The sequence below is a fragment of the Jaculus jaculus genome, chromosome 5 (assembly GCF_020740685.1).
Source record: "Jaculus jaculus isolate mJacJac1 chromosome 5, mJacJac1.mat.Y.cur, whole genome shotgun sequence".
Taxonomy (NCBI): Eukaryota; Metazoa; Chordata; class Mammalia; order Rodentia; family Dipodidae; genus Jaculus; species Jaculus jaculus.
The window spans coordinates 82,533,154-82,555,825 of NC_059106.1; the positions used below are offsets into that span (position 1 = coordinate 82,533,154).

Here is a 22,672-nt window from a genome sequence, read left to right on the forward strand (position 1 = left end):
CCTCCCAAGTGCTGGGATTAAAGGCGTGCGCCACCACACATGGCCTATTTTTTTTTAAAGAATAAAATATTTTTTAAAAAATAGTGATATTAAAAGAGGGCTGGGAGCTGGATGTGGTAGCTCACATCTTTAATCCCAGAACTTGGGAGGGAAAAATAGGGAATCTCTGTGAGTTTGAAACAGCCTGGGCTAAGGAGTTCCAGGTCAGCCTGAGCTAGAGTGAGACCCTGCCTCAAAAAAGGCAGGGCGGGCAAGAGAGGGGGGGAAGCTGGGCGTGGGGGCACAGGTCTTTAATCCCAGCACTGGGGAGACAGAGGTAGGAGGATTGCCATGTGTTCGAGGCCACCCTGGGACTACATAGTGAATTCCAGGTCAGCCTGGACTAGAGAGAGATTCTAGCTTGAAAAAACAAACAAACAAACAAAGGTGGGGGTGGGGGAAGGAAACTGGGGAAACAATTCAGTAGTAGAGTTCTTGCTTGACATGTATGTGTGATCAATTCCCAGTACTGCAAGCAAACAAACCAGATAGGATGGCGCATGCGTATAATTTCAGGAGGCCAGGCAGGACTGCTGTGAGTGCCAGGCTAGCCTGTAGAATACTATTTCAAAAAGACTCAGTTTGCTGGATGTGGTGATACATGCCTTTAATCCCAGCACATGGGAGACTGAGATAGGGGTCACTATGAGTTCCAGATCAGCCTGGGTTAGAGACCTTGAGAGATGGGTTAGTAGTTAAAGCATCTGCCTGTAAAGCCAAAGGATTCCGGTTCGATTCTCCAGGACCCAGGAGAGCCATATGCACAAGGGAGCGCATGTGTCTGGTGTTCATTTGCAGTGGCTGGAGGTCCTGGTGGGACCATTCTCTCTCTCTGCCTCTTTCTCCTTCTCAAATATATAAGTAAATAAAATGTATTTAAAAAAAAGAATAAAAGTATAAAAAATAAATAGGGGGCTGGAGAGATGGCTAAGCAGTTAAGGCATTTACTGGCAAAGCCAAAGGACCCAGTTCGATTGCCCAGTACCCATGTAAAGCCAGATGCACAAGGTGGTGCATGTGTCTGGAGTTTGTTTGCAGTGGCTAGAGACCCTGGTGTTCCCATTCTTTGTCATAAATAAATAAATAAAATATTTATTTAAAATAGGCCTGGGGAGATGGCTCAGCAATTAAAAGTGCTTGCTTGCAAAGCCTGTGGCCCATGGTTCAATTCCCCTGTACCCATGTAAAGTCAGATGCACAAAGTGGCACACGTGTCTAGTGTACATGTATAGCAACAAGAGGCCTTGGGGTGTCCATAGTCTGTCTCTCTCAAATAATAAATATTTAAAAAGTAAAAGGACTTCTCTGCCATTGCCCTAGGCTTTATTGTCTGCTAGCTCTTGGTGTTTTCATAGCTACTCTGTTGTAACTTACCAGTGCCTTTATCATATTCAACTCAAATTATCTCTTTAATATCCATCTCTCTTTTTAAGTTCACAATAACTCCTATCAAGGAAAGTATCTGACTTATTCACACCCCTAGGACTTAGTCTAGGTCTGGCACAGATCAGGTATTTATCAAGAGGAACCAAATTTTAGTGCTTATCTAACATCTATGTTCTCCAATGCACACAAAGCCTGGTCTTTGTCCTGGATGTGTCTACAACCACCAGGTCAATAGCTATACTAGGTAGAAGAACACATAAAACTCAGGACAAGGGCTGGCAGTCAATGCCTGAGGCTTGGCAAGTGCCAATTGCACATTTCAGACCCTCAGGTACTGTTCTTGGCATCTACCTCTCAAAGAAAATTTGACTAGTAGCTGGGTGTACTGGTGCATGCCTTAATTCCAGCACTTGGGAGGCAGAGGTAGGAGGACTGCCATGAATTTGAGGCCACCCTGAGACTACCTAGTGAATTGCAGGTCAGCCTGAGCTAGAGACCCTACCTTGAAAAACAAAAACAAAAACAAGAAAGAAAATTTGACTGATTTGACTGCTAAAATGGCACTGGCATTATAGTCATCAGGGACAGTTTCAGGGCAAACCCATCCAATGAGCTGAGGGTGATTAAGAACAGATGGGGGGGGGGCGCTGGAGGGATGGCTTAGCAGGTAAAGCATTTGCCTGCAAAGCCAAATGACCCGGGTTCGATTCCCTAGGACCCATATTAGCCAGATGCACAAGGGGGTGCATGCTTCTGGAGTTCATTAGCAGTGGCTGGAAGCCATGGTGTACCCATTCTCATTCTCTTTCTCTCTCCATTTTTCTCTGTCAAATAAATAAAAATAAAATATTACATATGTAAAAAACAAAAAAAAAGAACAGATGAGGGGGAACTGGGCCAATGTTTTTTAGTAACAGACTTGGCCATTTTCCAAAAGCAGCAGCATGTGATAATCTGCTTTGATGGTGGATAAGCCCTGTCATTATCAGTATGGTCAGGATTATACCTAACACTTCACAAGGCTCTTAGAAAATGACCCTTGGGCTGGAGAGATGGCTTAGCGGTTAAGTGCTTGCCTGTGAAGCCTAAGGACCCTGGTTCAAGGCTCAATTCCCCAGGACCCATGTGAGCCAAATGCACAAGGGGGCACATGCATCTGGAGTTCGTTTGCAGTTGCTGGAAGCCCTGGCACGCCCATTCTCTCTCATCTCTCTATTTGCCTCTTTCGCTCTGTCAATCTCAAATAATAAAAATTTAAAAAAAGGGCTGGAGAGATGGTTTAGCGGTTAAGCGCTTGCCTGTGAAGCCTAAGGACCCCGGTTCGAGGCTCGGTTCCCCAGGTCCCACGTTAGCCAGATGCACAAGGGGGCGCACGCGTCTGGAATTCGTTTGCAGTGGCTGGTAGCCCTGGCGTGCCCATTCTCTCTCTCTCTCTCTCTCTCTGCCTCGTTCTGTCTGTTGCTCTCAAATAAATAAATAAAAATAAACCAAAAAAAAATTAAAAAAAAAGAAAATGACCCTTGTCTGTCCTTAAAAGAAAGCATGGGGCTGGAAAGATAGCTCAGTGGTTAAGGTGCTTGCCTGCAAATCCTAATGACCAAATTTCAGTTCCCCAGTAGTCACATAAAGCCAGATGCACAAAGTGGTGCATGCATCTGCAGTTCATCTGCAGCAGTTGGAGGCCGTGGCATGCTCATTCTGTCTCTGCTAGCAAATAAATATATTTTTAAAAGTATGTTTCTAGGTATTTATAATAACTCAAAATCACAAAGCCATTCCAAAAGATCCTGTCTGGTATCCAGGAGTCAGTACACAAGATATGACTTAATAGAATTACAGGAGCTGGTAGCAGGAGGGACAAAGAAAATAACCAACCAAGGGCCAGACCCAAAGGGATTTGGAGAAGAGGTGAGAGGCTTTTTGTCCAATCAATACCATCTGACCTAAAGCTCACGGCCAATCGTGTGTGTGTGTATGTGTGCGCATGCACACGTATTTGAGGTAGTGTCTCACTGTTGCCCAGGCTGACCTGGAATTCATTATGTATTCTCAGAGTGACCTCAAACTCAAGGTGATCCTCCTCCCTCTGCCTCCTGGGTGCTGGGTTTAAGGGTGTGCACCCCATGTCCAACTTTCGTGGGCAATCTTGTTAATACAAGAAGAACTAATTAAAGCTGGGCGTGGTGGCGCGCGCCTTTAAGCCCAGCACTCAGGAGGCAGAGGGAGGAGTATTGCCATGAGTTCAAGGCTACCCTGAGACTCCACAGTGAATTCTAGGTCAGCCTAGGCTAGAGTGAGACCCTACCTCAAAAAAAACAAACAACAACAACAACAAAAACAACAACAACAACAAAAAAGAACTAATTATTTTCAAGAGGAGAAACATACTTGTAGGAATGAAAAGGAAGCAGAGTGAAGCAGCCAGCCGATACTGGAAATAGAGCTCAGTTGGTTAGAGTGCCTTGAATTTGATCCCCAGTACCACGTAAAATCAGGCATGGGGCACAGGCCTATAATCTTGGCACTTGGAAGGTGGAGGTAGGAGAATCAGAAGTTCATAGTTATCTTTTTTTTTTTTTTTAAGGTAGGGTCTCACTCTCTAGCCCAGACTGACCTTGAACTCATGGTAATCCTCCTACCTCTGCCTCCCAAGTGCTGGGATTAAAGGCATGTGCCACCAAACCTGGCTTCATAGTCATCTTTAACTACTTCAAGACCAGCCAGGGATGCATGATATTCTATTTCCCATTCCCCTTCCCCCACAAAAACAAGGCAGTCAGCAGAACTGGGGACCTTGGTATATAAATGGTACACAGGATAAGGACTTCATCAGTAGGCCATCATTATTCAGGTATAAACTTGGAGAAAAGATATATTACCTGGTGGGACTGTAGGCCAATAATGGAAGAGTAGGCCTGGATAGTTATATAGATCTCAGGCTGGAAATCAATGCAAGATCCAGGAACTCGGAAGGGCCGCAGCAGCCCATTCAGGCAGCGGGACAGTGCATGGAAAACTTCATCAAACAAGATCTCCCCTGTGGAATCATCCTGAGGGCAAGTCAGAGGACAATCTCTTAAGGGCGCCCAAAGGCAGGCCACAAACAGCACAGACAAGTAGCTTCCCTGGGTCAATAGGACCCTTTATCTTATTATGTCCCCAGACAGTGTGTACCAGTGGGACAGGATGCTCTCTCTGAATGTTCACCATTCTCGGGCTGGGAAGATGACTTAGCGGTTAAAGGCACTTGCTTGAACATTCACTATTCTTTTTTATAGGCCTGTCTTCCCACAAGTTGGGATCATTTTTTACCTCTCCCAGACCTTTCCTTCTCACACCTTATCCCATCCTTGCTTCTAATGTCTCCCATTAACTGCTTACCACAATGCCAGTAGATGGACTAAGGTCCAGCTCAATGACAAATCGATACTGCCAAGCCAGGAAGGTGACCCGAGTGGAAGGTACAAGAAGGAATGGCCTTGGGACCACTGGTTCATCTGGCTGCCATCCAGGGGGCAGGACACTGAGGACTTCCAGCTCCTGCTCAGACTGAAGCTGACAATTAAGAATGGAGAAAAAAGGAAAGAGTCAAGAAAAGTCCCCACCTTCCGCATACCCCAACCCGAATCCCAGTTCAGCCACTTAGTAACTGTAAGGCTGTTGAAAAGGCACTCAACATAGACCCCTAGAAAATGGATCCTTTTGGGCCAGGCCTTTACCTCCTACCTGTCACTAAGTCTTACCAGCAGCTCCTGGGGCGTGGCCTGCACAGTTTGATGCAGATGATTGAGAAACCAAGCCAGACGAACATTTCGGGAGATTCGATAATCTTTTTTCATTAAGAGGAACACCTGCCCAGCTTCCTCCACCTAGGGACAGAGAAAGTAACAAAGCTTAGAAATGTAAGAGAGCCCACTACATTCCTAATACGTACTGATCTGGTGCAAGTAACTTACTGAAGGAACTCTCACTCTGTGAAAGGCAAGGTAGCAGAAGTGAACTCTGTCCTTGCTATCATGCAATGTTCCCTAGAAGTCAATTCATTACTCCCTGTGCCCATTCTCCAACATAGACTACCATATGAATGAAGTGACCTTCCTATAATATGTTTCCACAAATATTTATGAATTTCTCCTGTAAACAATAAGCCTCTGGGGGCAGGGGTTGTGTCTGTTGTGTTTTTGTGCCCTTGTATTTGGCAAAGTGATTCAACTACAAGTGATACAAACCACAAAACAAAGTGATACAACTACAATTACCTCCTAAGACATGACTACAGCAGTCACTGAAGAAACTTCACTGAGTCAATGTTTGCATCTTCAGTGAGGATCTCAAAATCAAGTCTCTGCAGGTCACCATCTCCACTCATACACCAGTCAGTTGTCAACACTCTAGTTTCTTTTCCCCATAACCTCAGAGATGGTTGCTGCAACAGTGTTATTACAAGCCTCAGTTCCCAATATCCTTGTATTATACAAGCCCTGCCAAAACTTGTCTTAGGATGAATGTGACATTAGCCCTTGTCCACACATATGTATTGTGGCAGCTACACTCTGACAAGAATAAACTTGTCACCCTGTCAGCAGTGCCAACTCTACTAGACCCTTCTCCCTGGTCAATAGCCATTCTGATCCCCCCAGGATTTCCACTTTCCAAGCCAGCACACCTAGTGGATCAACTTGCCTACTGTTTACAAAAGTGCTAATTAAATAATCACAGTAACTGTTAAATAGTATTACAAGCTGAACAGGCATTCCAAAGAATAAGAATGTAGATTCTATGACAGCAAGTAACAAAGTACTGGGGTTTGGGGTCTGAGGAGAATGGGATGGCAAAGGCCCAGCCAGGTTTTCTAACTGAGGGGATGAAGACAACCTAGACAGTGGGCAGAGATGCAAGAAAGCTTTCTTTAAGGCACAGTTTCATGACTGTACAGCTTCTATTTCTCTACCTTTCTCTTGCCTTAAAGGGTTTGTTATTGTTGTTTTTTTTTTCAAGGTAGAGTCTCAGGCTGACCTGGAATTCACTATGTAGTCTCAGGGTAGCTTTGAACTCGTGGTGATCCTCCTACCTCTGCTTCCCCAAGTGCTGCGATTAAAGGTGTGTTTCACCATGCCAGGCTTAAAGGTTATTTTGAATAACTGACTTCTCCAAGGTTCACCAATCAGTTCTTGCATAAGCAAGCTTCTTAAAACCAGCACAATTTGTCTAGCTTTCTTGAAAAATTTACTTTTATCTGCCATCCTTCAAACTGAATAAACACATTTCCCAAACCTCCTAAGTTCTCTTCTCTTCATGTTCAAGATGAACTTTATTAGAATCAGAAGGCTGAACAATTTAAGCAGCTAGAATGCTCTTCAAAGTGGGACGCAAACACTAGCTGCATCAGAATCAGCTGGGTTGTTTATTAAGATGCACTGATTCATGAGTAACACGGGAGACCAACTAAATTAAGAGTTGACAGAGCTCAGGAATCTACGTTTTAACAAGCCCCCTAAGGGGTTCTTCCATATTACTGCTTGAGCTTTTTTTAAAAAATTAGTTGTATTTTCACAGCATCCACATTCATACAGAGCTTCAAGATCCCAGTACTAATATCTCATAATGCTGACATGCACAACACTTGGAGAAGCCTGGTAAAAACAAAGCTGAGGGGGACAAAGGAGGGTAATATGAAGTGAATATGATAAAAACACATTACATATTTGTATTAAAAACTGTCTGCTGGGCGTGATGGTGCATGCTTTTAATTCCAGCACTCAGGAGGCCGAGGTAGAAGGACTGCTGTGAGTTTGAGACAAGCCTGAGACTACATAGTGAATTGTAGGTCAGCCTGAGCTAGAGTGAGACACTACCTCAAAAACCTAAAATAAATAAATAGAGGTAGCTTTAGATGGATATTGTTACAACTTAACAGGAAAGTAGGAACAATGGCAGAGGAAAGTTATCATTCTTAGGACACTAGATGTCTATGTAACCTTAATACCAAGATAAATAAAGCATCACCAAGCACTGTATTGCATTCCACACACATCAAGATGAACAAAACATGGTCCATCCCATTGTTTCTTGGCTTTTGCTTCTGTACCTTTGAGATTAGGTCTGGATCATTTCTCCAGCCTTTCTTAAACCATGTCTTCTAGCAAGACTTCCACAAAATAATACACACCCTCTCCCCCACTTATGTGAAGCCTTCTTATAATTATACTCATGGTAAAGTCCTGAATAAGCTGGATCTTCTTCAGCCTTATTTTTTGCCAACCCCTCTGTCCCTTCCCCCCACTCACTGCTAAGGTAAGAGCAAGAACTCCAGTGTCAGGGGCTGGAGAGATGGCTCAGTGGTTAAGGTGCTTGCTTGCAAAGCCTAAGGACTCAGGTGCAACTCTCCAGTACCCATGTAAAGCCATGTATACAAGGTGGCACATGCATCTGGAGTTTGCTTGCAGTGGCCAGGGGCCCTGGCATGCCCATTCTTGACCCCCTCTGTCAAATATATATATATAAATTAAATAAGAAGAACCCCAGTGTCAGAGCACCTAGGACCAAATGTTTGTTCTGCTGCTTATTAGCCACAAGGCTTTCAAACAGAGACTTAACCTATGTATCTTGGGTTCTTCCTCTGAACAGGTATTGTAGCTGCCTGCTTGTTGCTGGTACAGAGCACCCAACCAAGAGTAACCTGTGGGAGGAAAGGGTTTATTTTGGCCTATAGAGTTGAGGGGGGAAGCTCCATGATGATAGGGAAAGGATGGCATGAGCAGAGGCTGAGCATTACCTCTGCCACAGCAGGTGAACACTGCAACATAAGAGTGAGCCAAACACTGGCAAGGAGAAGCTGGCTATAATACCCATAAGCCCGCCCCTAATAACACAAATCCAGGAGACTCCAGTTCCCAAATTGCTACCAGATGGGGACCTAACATTTGAACACATGAGTTTATGGACGGCACCTAATTCAAGCCACCATATTCCACCCCTGGCCCCCATAAACTCACAACCGTCTAGGATGTAAAATGCAATGCATTCAGTTCAACTTTAAAAATCCTCATAGTTTTTATCAATACCAGTACTGTTTAAACACCCTCACAACCATAATACCAAAAAACCCATAATGGTATAGAATAAACATTCACACTACAAAAAATGGCATTAAGCATAGCAAAGAAAGATTGAACCAATACAAGATCTAAACCAAACAGGGCAAACACCAGATTCTTTAACTCCAACAACCCTAACTAGTGACAAATCTCTGAGTCCAACAATTCTAACCAGTAATGAGACTCTGGAGTTCAAATTCCACCTCACCAGTTAAGCTCCTCACAGCCTGGGAAAAAATATATCCCAAAATGGCAGTTCTTGGTGGCCATCTCACAGTTCTGGTGTTTTAAAAAGTCCCAGCAGCCGGGCATGGTGATGCACACCTTGAATCCCAGCACTTGGGAGGCAGAGCGAGACAGGGGAGGATCACTATGAGTTCAAGGCCACCCTGAGACAACATAGTGAATTCCAGGTCAGCCTGAGCTAGAATGAAACCCTACCATGAAAAACAAACAAAACAAAACAAAACAAAAGTCCTAGAGTCTCTACTGCAACCCATGGTTCATCCTCATTGTTTCATCCGGCCTCTGCATAGGGACTTCCAACAAGCCTGCTTCACTTCACACTGCCCATGGCCATTTCCAAAAAACAAAACCATATTGCAAATTCAATGACCCTCTCTTTCTTGCACTTGTTATACTCCATAGTACCAGATGGGCTACCAACTTGTTAATGCAGGGAAGAATAAAGCGAACTTTGAAGAGCAAGACACTCCTTCAGCATTTAAGTCCCTTACTTTCAAGAGTCTGCATTCTTTCTGTTGCCTTAATGCAGATCAGCTGGCTCAATCTCAATGGTTGTAATCACTCAAATAATTGCATCTGAACTGAGCTGTTGTTTTTAGCCTGAAGCTTTCATTTCTTTCTGTGCTACATCCATCTGCTCATACCAGTCCACTTCTATGTAGTACAGCCCTGCACAAATTCTCATGACACAGGAAGAAAGAATGTATCACGTATCACGCCTCTCACACAAACTGCTTCTAGATCAGTCCCGACAAAGTTTTCTTCCCCTCATAGGCCAAATCTCACAGTATATAGTTCCTACTGCATTTAGGTCTTTTAGCTCTGACCAGAATGACTGCCTTCAGCATTGCAAGACATTTCTTAGAACAAGGTTTCAAATCCTTCAGCGAATCAGCTCCAAAAGACCAAGAACTACACAGTCAGGTTTCTAGTAGCAACGATCCCGCTCCACTGGTAACAACTTACTATTACAGTTATGTTTGCATTGTTGGACTAACACTGGAAGAGAAGTAGTTTGTTGGAGGAAAGGGTTTGTTTTAAAGGCTTACAGACTGGAAGGAAAACTTCAAGATAGCAGGAAAAACAATGGCATGAGCACAGACTGGGCATTACTCACTGGCCAGCAATCAGGTGGACAACAGCAGCAGGAGATGCCAAACACTGGCAAAGGTAAGCTGTCTATGACACCCATAAGCCAGCCCCCAACAATACACTGCCTCCAGGAGGCTTCAATTCCCAAATTGCCATCAGCTGTGGACCTAGCATTCAACCCACTACAACAGAGGTAATAATAGTGCCTACCTCATGAGGATTTTTTTCCCTGAGGTAGGGTTTTTCTCTAGTCCAGGCTGACCTGGAATTCACTATGTAGCCTTAGGATGGCCTTGAACTCATGGCAATCCTCCTACCTCTTCCTTCCAAGTGCTGGGATTAAAGGTGTGTATCACCACACCTGAATACCCATGGATTTTGAGTCTTAAATTTTTGGTAAGCTTAAACTTCCTGACCACAAACTCCTTAAAGAAGTTAAGTGTTCCCCCTCCCCCATAGTATCAAACATCCTCATTCACTCTTTGTAGCACTCATTACCGTAATCCAACGTTTGTTTATTCCATAGATAAAGTGGCTGCTTTCCATAGCACTTTATCCACCAGAATACGCAGCACAATTCTGAGTCCAAGACAGTACTCAAATATCTTAAGTATTTGATGAATAAATGATTTTCTAAATCCAAGTAAACCCATTTTTTTTTTCTCTTGGGATCTTAACATTTCTAAAAGTCACTTTTTAAATGTTCAAAACTCTATTCCTTTATCTTCTATAATCAAATTTTCAGAAATACAGGGCAGGAGAGATGGCTCAATGGTTAAAGGCACTTGCTTGCAAGGTCTAACTGCATGAGTTTGATTCCTGAATACCCACATAAAGCCAGGACAAAGTATAGCATGTGTCTGGAGTTTGCTTGCAGTGGCAAGAGGCCCTGCCATACACTCTCTTTTTCTGCAAATAAATAATAATTTTTTTTCAAAATCTAGGCAGGGTGTGGTGGTGTGAGCTTTAGTCTGAGCACTTGTCAGGCAGAGGTAGGAGGATTGCCATGATTTTGAGGCCAGCCTGGGAGTACATAGTGAATTTCAGGTCAGCCTGCACTAGAATGAAGCCCTACCTTGGAAAACCTTAAAAAAAAAAAAATCAAATGAGGTGGGGATTGGAGAGATGGCTTAGTGGTTAAGGTGCTTGCCTGTGAAGCCTAAGGATCCAGGTTCAATTGCTCCGTGCTCACATAAGCCAGATGCACAAGGTGATGCATGCATCTGGAGTTTGTTTGCAGTGGCATACCCATTCTCTCTATCTGCCTGCCTGCCTCCCTCCCTCCCTCTCTCTCCCACATACATACACATATACATTCATACATACACATATATATTTTATATATTTTTTTTTAATGAAAAAGGGTAGGGGCTGAAAAGACAGGTCAGGGAATTAAGTGTACTTCTTGTGTGTAAGCATGAGGGCATGCGAGGGCCTGAAACTACTTGAGTTTGCATCTCCAGATCCCACCTAAACACGGGGGTGTGGCCACATACACCTGTAACCCCAGTCCTGCAAACTTCTGATCCTCTTGCCTCTGCTTTCTGAGTGCTGGAATTACAGGCATGCATGCATCACCATGTCCAGCTTAGTGCAGTGCTGGGATTGAACCCAGTGCTTCATGCATGCTATACAAGAATTCTACCTCCCCAGCCCTGTCACCTACTTTTTGACTTCTTTATGCCATTATTAAAAAATTTAACATTACATATATAACTTAGGGCTGGAGTGATAGCTTAGCAGTTAAGTGCTTGCCTGTGAAGCCTAAGGACTCTGGTTCGAGGCTCGATTCCCCAGGACCCACGTTAGTCAGATGCACAAGGGGGTGCACATGCCTGGAGTTGGTTTGCAGTGGCTGGAGGCCCTGGCACACCCATTCTCTCTATCTGCCTCCTCCTCTGTCTGTTGCTGTCAAATAAATAAATAAATAAAAATATGTAACTTAAATTAGATTTCTAGCTGGGCATGGTGTGGCACATGTCTTTACCTCAGAAAACAAAAAAACCAACTAACCAACAAACAAAAAATTAGATTTCTATAGAACATTATTCAAAATTAAAATTTTAGACTACCTAAAACATGTAGTATATTTCCCCATAATATCTTGTACTGTCCTTTTTCTTTTCTTTTCTTTTTTATTTGAAAGTGACAGACACAGAAAGAGGCAGATAGATAGATAGAAAGAGAGAGAATGGGAGCTAGGGCCTCCAGCCACTGCAAATGAACTCCAGACACGTGTGCCCCCTTGTGCATCTGGCTAACATGGGTTCTGGGGAATCGAACCTCGAACCAGGGCCCTTAGGCTTCACAGGCAAGCGCTGAATCGCTAAGCCATCTGTCCAGCCCTCCTTTTTCTTTTTAACCCATAAGGAAACATGCTCCCAATTCTTCAGTTTTCCTTAACATTTTAGTATTTCTTTTTTTGTTTGGTTGGTTATGGTGTTTCAAGGTAGGGTTTCACTGCAGTTCAGGCTGACCTGGAATTCACTTAGTCTAGGGGGGCCTTGAACTCACAGTGATCCTACCTCTGCTTCCCAAGTGCTGGGATTACAGGTGTGCACCACCATGTCTGGCAGTATTTCTTTTCTTTTAGTATTTTCATCTATTATTTATTTAAAAAAGAGAGAGAGAATGTGCATGCCAAGGCCTCTAGTCACCGCAAACAAACTCCAGACGCAAGCACCACCATGTGTATCTGGTTTATGTGGGTCCTTAAGGTGTCACAGGTAAGCACCTTAACCGCTAAGCCATCTCTCTAGCCCAAAATTAGTATTTCTGATGGACAATTCCACTACCCTTCTGAACATGTCTGATTTTTAAAAATAGGACAGTTTCCTACTACCAACCAAATCAATGTTGTATATACCATCACACTAAAACCCACTGAGGCACAGATTTGGCATTCTTTTCCTTTAACTATTTATTGACAGCATACAGATTATATGCCATGATTATAATTCCCTCTTACCACCCTCCTTTTCCCCCTTCCAGTCCCCCTTCCACTGAACCCCTTCTTTCCAACTGGTCACTCTTCTACTTTGGTGCCATCATTTTTCTTCCTTTCCTATCATGCAGGTCTTGTGTAGGTAGCATCAGATTTGGGATTCTATGGTTACTTTACAGTAAAAACATTATGGCCAGGTATGTGGTGGTACATGCCTTTAATCCCAGCACTCAGGAGGCAGAGGTAGGAAGATTGCTGTGAGTTCAAGGACAGCCTGAGACTACATAGTGAATTCCAGGTCAGCCTTGACTAGAGCGAGACCCTACCTCAAAAACAAACAAACAACAGAAAAGGCAATAAAAAACATTATGGTTATGAACAATAGGTCTGGAGCCAGACAAACTGTTTTGAAGTTCTGGCCTAATGCTGCTAGCTTTATAATACTCTTTCTCTTAATTGTTGTGCCTGTTTCTATGACTAAAAAATAGGGATGAGGGCTGGAGGGATGGCTTAGTGGTTAAGGTGTTTGCCTGCAAAGCCAAAGGACCCAGGTTCGATTCCTCAGAACCCACATTAGCCAGATGCACAAGGGGGCACATGCATCTGGAGTTTGTTTGCAGTGGCTGGAGGCCCTGGCGTGCCCATTCTCTCTCTTTCTCTAATAAATAAATAAAAATAAAATATAAAAAAATAGGGATGATAAGTGGTGTTTACTTCAAATAGTGGTGAGTACCAATATCGGTAGAGTGCTTAGAATGGTGCCTGGAATGCAGTAAGTATTCAACAAGTTATGATTGCTATTTTTACCATTATATACACCCATCATCCTTCCTACCTACAAACACATTTGCCTGTAATTCTGGGCAACTCTAACCAAAGGGAAGGTTTTTTTTTTTTTTTTCCTCTCTCTCTCTCAGATCCTCTTAATCCTAAAACTCTGCTACTTCCCAGCTGAGCAGTCCTAAAGTGCCTACTGATGTTAGGTACGTCATCTCTCTGATTTCTCAGTTTTCTTCTCTGTGAGAATAAACACTGACAGCCTCCCTGCAAAGTATGAATGAGCCGGGCATGGTGGCACACACCTTTAATCCCAGCACTTGGGAGGCAGAGGTAGGAGGATCGCTGAGTTCACGGCCACCCTGAGACTACATCGTTAATTACAGGTCAGCCTGAGGCAGAGTGAGACCCTACCTCGAAAAATCAAAAAAAAAAAAAAAAAGTATGAATGACATAATGCATCATTCCTAGCATCTGAAGGAAACCTCATACTTAATCCTTGTGATCGCCACACCACACCATTTGGTGGGTATTTTTATGGGGAAGGAAACAGGATCTGGGAAGTTGAGACTTGTCCGAAGTTGCACAGCTAGGTCAACCTTGGAACGAGGTCTCATTCTGAGTCAAGTTTGCTTTCATGACATAAAGCTGCTTTTCTGAAAAGCATGAGCGCTACGGCACAATGAACTCGTGCTAGTTACTGCACCCCAATCATTGTTTGAAGAAATGCAGAAGCTGGCAACGCCCGTCTAACTGCAGTGTTGCCCACTGAAAACTGCAACAAATAATCAGAGCGCAAGTTCTGTTAACATCGCCATCACTAGGTCCAAGGGTCGGCGATGAAAATGAACTTTCAGTAAAAAGAGCAAAAGCGAAATACTCTAGCTACTATCCGGAGGAAAACTGCGGGGTTCCTGCCCGGGGGGGGGGGGGAATGCCAAAGCCACACCTACCCTTCAGACCCTCCCCCTCGGGTCTCGGGGCCCAGTGCAGCGCCCGCACGCCCCTCACCTCAGGCTCCGGGCGCTCCGAGGCCATCACACAGCCCTGCCGAGCCGGCCCGGGCCAGGGAGGCAGTCCCACTCCCTGACCCCTGACCTGGCTGGCTCGGCACGCCGCAGGAACCGGAAGTCGCTGGGAAGGCCGAGCTCTGAGCTTTCTGATTGGTGGGCGAAGTCCTCTCAGGAGCGCAATCCGAATGGGAACCCGGAAGAGGAAGTTGTTGCGACAGCCGGGCCGCCGCAATGCAGGTGAGGAGGAACGGGCTGGGCCTAGTGGCAGCTTGCTTAGCGGCGGACGCTGGGACTGACAGTGGGTTGGCTGAGGACACTGAGAAAGCGGGATTGTGAGGAGAGGCCAGAGCCGTGGGCTGTTTACGTTTGGAAACACAGGAGACACGGGAAGGGGGATGGCGCAGTTGAGCCCAGCTGACAGGACACGGGAGGACGCAGCGCCGACTTGCTGGAGTGTGAAAAAGGATTAGGTTATTATATGGGAAGCCAAAAAATGCAATCCAAGGAAAGAAGGCTCTAGAAACTTGTGGGTTGGCTCAGATCCGACCTTGGCTGTTAGATGCAGACGTAACAGAGAATCTGTCCCCTTGCAGAGGAGCCCGAAGGCTGGAGGGGCTGTGGGGCCGCAGAGGCAGAAAGCTAAGATGCTTATAATTTGAAGGATTAGGTGGAACCCAGGACCAAGCAAGCTCCTGTTAGTTATGCTATCTAGTTTGCAAGACGATTTTGCATCATCATTCTTCCCGGCTTGTGCCCAGCTGTTGAGTGAAGAAATGGAGTAAAACAGATCACAGATGGTGAAAAGGAAATGCTTTGCAGACTGCTAGCGTTTAAAGTTGTCGTGTGCTCAGAAACCTTTACAGGCTCCCTTGTCTTTGTTCTTCACTTTATCATTTAGTTTCTTGCTCCTGGTCATCCGCATGGGCCAGATGAGCTCAAGAAAGGCACAGGTCTGTTGTCACTGAGATAATGAATGCACATTACAGGGCTGGTAGTCAGAGAAAGCCTCGTGTACAGGCATATTTTCCACAGATCGTGTTGCACAAGGCAGATTCTAAGACGGAGGAAGATAGCCTGTGTGTGCTAGAGAGGCACCCATGAGATAACGAATTTTAGGAATTAGGTTTAGGTTTCTTTGCTGATAACACGTCTGCAGACGTGGTGAATGTTCCTAAAACTCACTGGACTTTCTCCAGAAAATGTGACAAGCACCAACCCCACAAAATGACACAATACCAAAAATTAATTAAATAAATGAAAAGTCTGTCTGTCTAGGGAAAGTAGTGTTATGATAGGAAATAGGAAGCTGAGTGGCTGTGGTGGCAAACTAAGCCTATTTTTTCTAAAAGAAGCTAAAGCCACAAGGAAGTTTGTGCTGAGACTTGAGTGTGTTGAGCCCAACTTCAGAGCTAAGAGTGCTGGCTATTAAGAGATGGCAAACATTTTGAACTGGGAAGTGATAAAATGAGAAAGAACCAAGTGATCTGGTTCTAAGCCAATCTTGTTACAAACAATATTATGAGATGCGGGAATTAAAAAGAATTAGCTCTGATAAAATTTTCTCAGTGAAGGAGAGAGTAGGGTAATACAGAGAAAAAACAATACATGGAGTAGGAGGGTAACAAAGAAAAAGGAGGACTTCAGGTCAGGTGAACAGGTTGAAAGGTGTAAGGGTTGATGATGTCGGTAACCCAAATACCAAAGATAGAAAACAACTTGGCTTTTCTGTGTGTGTCACACTTATGTATCTGGGTAACCAAACTTACTATTGATGCAGAGGGAGGAGAAGCAGCTTGAGGCATCATTAGATGCACTGCTGAATCAAGTGGCTGATCTGAAGAACTCATTGGGGAGTTTCATTTACAAGCTGGAGAACGAGTATGACCGGCTGACCTGGTAAGAGTTGCCAGGACAAGCTGGGGAGGAATCCATGGGTGGGGGGGCCAGGCCCCCTAGCTGACAGGACATCTCCAGTGATGTAACTATTTATCAGTTTGCAAACATCTTGTGATTTGGAAAGAACTGGGTTACCCAACATTAACAAGTATAACTTGGCTTAAGGCCTCCATGCCAAGGAAGGAGAGAAATGCCCAGTTTCCTAACCCATGTTGTTTCTAGGTTTGAATTCTTATCCTTTAGCTTCTCTGGTGAGGAGGTACTCCCTCAGTGCAGGACCATTGCATTTGTGCTGGAGCTCTTTTCACAGATATGGCTGAGTCTGAGATTCAGCATACTCTGGAATGGTGGATCTTATTAGTAGGCTAGAAAGGAGGTTTTTGTCTATTTTCTGAATTTTCAGTTAAAGCAGTATAACCTTGATTCCTGTTTTGCTACTGATCCTTGTCCTATTCAGACAATGAATTGCCTTTTTTCTACATCTGTGTCAGAAATTGAAAGTTTGTCCCTGTTTCCTAACCCCTATATCCCTGATAGCCAATATGGGTCTTGCTTAGGCTAGTTATAAGGCTATTGGTCTTTTGGGGATGAGTCTGGGTGTTCCTCGTGTGAAGGAACTCTTGGAGATTACTTTACAGGGAAGGGGTGGAACATTCTGATGCCTTCTTGCCACCACCAGGCCCTCTGTCCTGGACAGTTTTGCATTGCTCTCTGGACAGTTGAACACTCTGAACAAGGTCTTAAAGCATGAGAAGACACCACTGTTCCGTAATCAGGTCATCATCCCTCTGGTGTTGTCTCCAGACCGAGATGAAGATCTCATGGTAAGAAAAAAAAAAGGTACAGCTTGGGAAATTAAGTTCTTAGATCTGTGGTTGGTTAGTTTACAAGTTCTGTTGGTTAGCAGCTAGATGTGGTGGCTCATGCCTTTAATACCAGCACTTGGAAGGCAGAGGTAAGAGGATTTCTGAGTTCAAGGCCACCCTGAGACTACATAGTGAGTTCCAGGTCAGCCTGGTCTAGAGTAGAGTAGAGTAGAGACCCTAATTAAAAAAAAAAAAAAAAAAAAACAAGTTCTGTCAGTTAGTATGTGGCAATTAAAGGCAAGGGCTGCATTTTGGAAGACTTGCTTTTTATCCTTCTGGAGGTGGAGGAGTCACTCTCAAATAATGCTGCAAAACCCCCAAGGCAAGGACCTTTCTCTTCTAACATCTTTATCAAGAAAACAAAAGTTGGTCTGCCTGTTCCAATCATTAATTAAAATATGGCAGGTTGTATATTGATTTGCCCTAAGTATGACAGCAATAGGTATGCAAGAAGAGAAATCAGAGTGCAGGGTACAGTGGTGTAGGAAGTTAGATTTGTGCCTCAGATTGTCTTTCTTTAAGAATGCACTATTCACCTGTAGAAGGGAAATCAGGCCAGATTCAACCTTCTTGGGCAGCATGGTAGGACCGGTAAAATATGTGTTACAGCGACAGACTGAAGGACGAGTGCCAGTTTTCAGCCATGAAGTAGTCCCTGACCATCTGAGAACAAAGCCAGATCCTGAAGTCGAAGAGCAGGAGAAGCAGCTGACAACGGATGCTGCCCGCATTGGGGCTGATGCAGCTCAGGTTGGACTGAGTCACTGCCCTGATGCCCCCATCCCCTTCCCTTCATGAGAAGCAAGGCATCACTATTTCTGGGTCGTAGGGATGCACATTGGTTACACCTAAGCTACCTATTGGAGAGCAAAAGGAAGAAACTTCTCTGTGATCATTTCCTACTAATTTATGTTACAGAAGCAGATCCAGAGTTTGAATAAAATGTGCTCAAACCTTTTGGAGAAAATCAGCAAAGAGGAGCGAGAATCAGAGAGTGGAGGTAAGGAGGAATGGTGGCCAAACAGAGAGAGCTGGATATGATCACTGGAATAGGAATGGTGGTCTGGGTAATAGTGAAGTGAGGACACAGAATGAACTGCTTAGGAAAAGGTTTACATCTCTAGAGTTAACCTTTTGTATTTAAGGCCATCTTTGGAGCATATGAAAGAAATGGACAAAATGATAATTTAAAAGTCGGGCTTGGTGATGCATGCCTTTAATCCCAGCACTCAGGAGGCAGAGGTAGGATGATCACTGAGAGTTGGAGGCCAGCCTGAGAATTCTAGGTCAGCTTGAGCTAGAGTGAGACCCTACTTCAGGAAAAAAGAAAAAAAACAGATAATTTAGGGAACATAAGGCTCTTCTGTGGGACCGGAAGGAGTCTACATGTTGCTGAAGTTAGAGCTCTAAGCCTTGGGAATCATCACTGGTCTTCAGCTGCTGGGTTCAGTTCAGGATACATACTTCAGGAAGCTTGCTTTTTCTTCAGGTCTCCGGCCAAACAAACAGACCTTCAACCCCGCAGACACCAATGCGTTGGTGGCAGCTGTTGCCTTTGGGAAGGGGCTGTCTAATTGGAGACCTTCAGGCAGCAGTGGTCCTGGCCAGCCAGGCCAGCCAGGAGCTGGAACAATCCTTGCAGGAGCCTCAGGACTACAACAAGTCCAGATGGCAGGTGCTCCAAGCCAGCAGCAGCCAATGCTCAGTGGAGTACAAATGGCTCAGTCAGGTCAACCAGGTAAGGCTGATGGAGTAAAACCATAGCTGCTTTTGTGCAGATTACCTGAGCCCTAAAACCCTAGATCTAGAGATTTTCTCTTTTGCATTTAGACTGAGAAAACAATTTTATAGAGTAAAAAACTTATTTGAGACTGCAGTAGAATGAAGAAGGAAAGCTGGATGTGGTGGTGCGCGCCTTTAATCCCAGCACTTGGGAGGCAGAGGTAGGAGGATGGCTGTGAGTTCAAGGCCACCCTGAGACTACAGAGTGAATTCCAGGTCAGCCTGAGCTACAGTGAGACCTTACCTCAAAAAACTAAAAAATAAAATAAATAAAAGATTGAAAAAGAACTTTGTATAGCCTCCCACCCCCATCTTGGACTTTTGTCTCAACTGTCCTGTTTATTCTGGATATTGTTATGTGGTCAGTCTCTTCTTAGGTAGAGAAGTAAATGGCTAGTCCTTAATCAAAACCAGGAATTAGTCTACAACCATACCACCCTGAACACACCCAGTGTTGATCTGCAATTAACAAGCAGGCAATTTTCTAATCTTACGCAGATTCTTTCTTTGTGCCCTGTGTCTCTTGCTCTGGGCTTCTTGCCTTCTCTCATGCTCACTTTTTGTAATTATGAGACTACTCTGGAGAGTAGGACCCTGCCTAAAAATAAAAAATAAAATAAAATAAAAATAAAGGGCCTTGCCAAAGAACAGTCTGGGAGAATGCACATACAAGCAGCCAAAGGGGAATTTCTTCAAGCTGTCTAGGAAAAAGGACAGCTAAAACAGCAGAGAGCACACACTCAATTACCTGTGACATTAAATGGGGCCACACAAGCATACTTGTCTTTTCCTTAGTAGTTGAGCAGGACACCATCCTGGAGAGTGATCTGACCCCTGGCACTAATCTTTCAAATTACATCTTTCCTTCTAGATATCTTCAGGGAGGGAACTGGTAGAAGAGACACACCTCTAAATCATTGCCAACTAGGGTCAGATGCCACAGAGGTTCTTAGATGATAAAGGAGGTGTCAGGAAGGAACCTGAGATACCACATTGCTGATTTGTTGTGAAAGTCTTACCTTGCTTCAGATATCTTTCTTCGTGTTCCTTTTAGGGAAAATGCCAAGTGGAATAAAAACCAACATCAAGTCAGCATCAATGCATCCCTACCAGCAGCGGTGAGTGCGGACATCAGACTCCACTCCCAGGTGATCTGTGCAGAGTTGGACAGTGAAATTACTTTTTGCTTAAGGCTCAACTAGATGGGTACAATAAGAAGAACATAGGCATTCAACAACAGACAAATCCTATCTCCACTGATGAATAGCTTTGTGACCTTGAGCAAGGTGACCTAATTTTTCTAAGCATGTGTTCTCATTTGTAAATGGTGATAATACCTACCTCATAGGGTTGTTGTGAGGATTAAAATGAGAAAATGAATGTAAAACACTTAGCACAGTTTATGAAATAATAGATCTTCAATAAATGATAGTTTCTACAGCCAGTTTTCTGCCCTACCCTCTGCAACCCTTGATCCAGACCCTATTCTACTTGATACTGCTCTGTGTCAACAGTGAGCTCATGAACACAGGGTCAGATAAACTGTGCTTTCTTTGTGCTACCATAAATCATAGTAGTCTTGAGGCACACTATCTCTGCAGGCACTCCTACCCAGTTCCATCCTGCTACTCCTATAAGCCACAGATAAAGATGCTTCTGGGCTGGGACACACCATCCACACCATAGCTCTGCTGAATCTTGGACATATTCTACTCTCCACTTTTTGGAAGCCAATTCAGCTTCTACCTGGGAACTAGGTAAAAGTCTCCATCCTTCATCCTCCCCTGTGCACATGGAGAAAAGATGTCTAGGGACCAGTAGTTGGGAGATTTCTCAGGAAGTGGTTCTGACAAGCAGGACTAGATAATGAAAGGTTTTCCCATAGAACATTTAAGAGCCCTTCTTCTTTTAGACTTAATTTCTTATTTTGGAATGAGAGGGTAATTGTACTTCATATTAATTTATCACAGTTTAGTTGCCCTCAAAGTAATGTTTTGTTTCTGATCTCTGACTAGGGAAGCTTTCTTCCATTTCACTAAGTCTATGGTTCAGATAAAGGCCAGCTTAACAGTGGGAGGAGTAGCCCCAATAGACTCGCCTGCCTTTATAAAGAATGGTGACTTTATGCTGGTCATATCGGTGCACACCTTTAATCCCAGCATTTGGGAAGTAGAGGTAGGATCACGGTGAGTTTGAGGCCACCTTGAGACTGCATAGTGAATTCCAGGTCAGCCTGGGATAGCATGAGACCCTACCTCAAAAAAAAAAAAAAAAAAAAAGCTGGGCGTGGTGGCGCACGCCTTTAATCCCAGCACTCGGGAGGCAGAGGTAGGAGTATTGCCATCAGTTCAAGGCCACCCTGAGATGACAGAGTTAATTCCAGGTCAGCCTGGACCAGAGTGAGACCCTACCTCGAAAAAAACAAAAAACAAAAAAAAGTGACTTTGGACAGCAAGCCATGCTGCCTTTCTCAGTGTTCCTTTGTGGGCAAGGGCAGAGGTTGAGTTAGTAGAAGCGGGTCAAAAGATTTCTCTATTCAATAAAGTTTAAATTGATGTTCACTGGCTCAGGGTTGTTTGATTGCAATTTGTAAGAGCTGACATGTGGATAACAGTTTCAGTGGTGATACAGGGCAATTCTGATGTGTTCCATTAAAACATTTTCTTATCTTTGATTTAGAAACTCTGAGACTTCCAGTGTATACCTTCCAGCTGCCATTTTTGTGTTGTCTTGTCACATGCTAGTACTTTGACCTTTGGTCAATGTCAGACAGCATTCTGCCAGGCTGTGGCAGTAGAGGCCTGGAAAAGTGGTCCCAGATGTCACCTCTGTTCCTGTTCTAATAAGACATGAATGGTGTCTACAAAGCTCAGTGACCACAACACAGTGTACCAGGGGAGTCCTGTCATCAGCTCATAGGCAGCACCAGACCTTTTCCCTACTTAAACAGGATAACCCATTAGCTCATTCAGCTGTTATTTATCATCTCACTTCTCTTGCTACTAAATGTCAAAGCTAATTGGGATACTGGAGAGCACCCCAGCTAGACTTTTCTAGACCCTAGGAGTATCTTTTAGTGACTGCTGCCCTTTGCTCCACCAGTGGTACTAACCCCAAGTGTCTTTATTGTCCCAGGCTGATACATCATTCTCATCATACAATTGAAATGTTCCTTGTCCTCCAAGAGCAGGAATGTCTTCCTGACCCAGTAGGAACATATTCAGGACTCACCTACATCTTGTGCCCTTAAGCAAACACTTCATATGGTAGAGACACCCACACCCCTATTAGTCACTCTAGGAGCACATGCTCTCATTTCTACCACCCTCTGCCCCCCTCAAAAAAACCCAGACATCTCTGCACACAGATCTGTCACATCTCCCACTTTGAAGGCATATACCTCAGTGGAGAGATTGTATCTTGTACTCCTAACACTTGGTCCCTCAGGAGTGGATGTATATGGAGTGAAGAAAAGAACAACTGCTTACATGGTCAGATTTTGGATTTGCAAAAGGTGATTTCTGTTCTGGTACT

The 22,672-nt window shown here is 44.2% G+C and overlaps 2 protein-coding genes across 7 annotated transcripts in view; one reads left to right on the forward strand and one right to left on the reverse strand.

Annotated features, from left to right (window-relative positions):
* Positions 1–14,712, reverse strand: part of Szt2 (SZT2 subunit of KICSTOR complex) — a 66,696-nt gene extending 51,984 nt beyond the window's left edge. For 3 of the 4 annotated variants that reach the window (XM_045148942.1, XM_045148941.1, XM_045148938.1), the window contains exons 1-4: positions 14,593–14,712; positions 5,169–5,294; positions 4,807–4,980; positions 4,305–4,475 (exon numbers count right to left, since the gene is read on the reverse strand). In XM_045148942.1, the coding sequence (XP_045004877.1) occupies positions 4,305–4,475; positions 4,807–4,980; positions 5,169–5,294; positions 14,593–14,619 (498 nt within the window). In that variant the 5' untranslated portion in view covers positions 14,620–14,712. Of the gene's footprint in view, positions 1–4,304; positions 4,476–4,806; positions 4,981–5,168; positions 5,295–14,534; positions 14,550–14,592 lie in introns of those variants that run through there. The other variant, XM_045148940.1, reaches the window with a different exon arrangement.
* Positions 14,693–20,582, forward strand: Med8 (mediator complex subunit 8). Of its 3 annotated transcripts, none has more exons than XM_045148945.1 (7): positions 14,693–14,831; positions 16,372–16,490; positions 17,170–17,314; positions 17,966–18,106; positions 18,275–18,356; positions 18,846–19,094; positions 20,193–20,582. In XM_045148945.1, the coding sequence occupies exons 1-7, from the start codon at positions 14,826–14,828 to the stop codon at positions 20,258–20,260; spliced, it is 810 nt and encodes a 269-aa protein (XP_045004880.1). In that variant the 5' UTR covers positions 14,693–14,825; the 3' UTR covers positions 20,261–20,582. The 3 variants fall into 3 exon arrangements, with proteins under 3 accessions (XP_045004880.1, XP_045004881.1, XP_045004879.1); XM_045148946.1 differs by lacking the exon at positions 14,693–14,831 and adding an exon at positions 15,368–15,391; XM_045148944.1 differs by lacking the exon at positions 14,693–14,831 and adding an exon at positions 15,476–15,544.
* The last annotated feature ends 2,090 nt before the right edge of the window (positions 20,583–22,672 follow it).

Bases quoted from the DNA above. Each gene is read 5' to 3' on its own strand.
- Med8 (XM_045148944.1), top strand. From the start codon at position 15,515: ATGGGCCAGATGAGCTCAAGAAAGGCACAG. The intron at 18,107-18,274 runs GTTGGACTGAGT...TTTATGTTACAG, and splicing joins TTGGGGCTGATGCAGCTCAG to AAGCAGATCCAGAGTTTGAA. The intron at 19,095-20,192 runs GTAAGGCTGATG...TGTTCCTTTTAG, and splicing joins GGCTCAGTCAGGTCAACCAG to GGAAAATGCCAAGTGGAATA.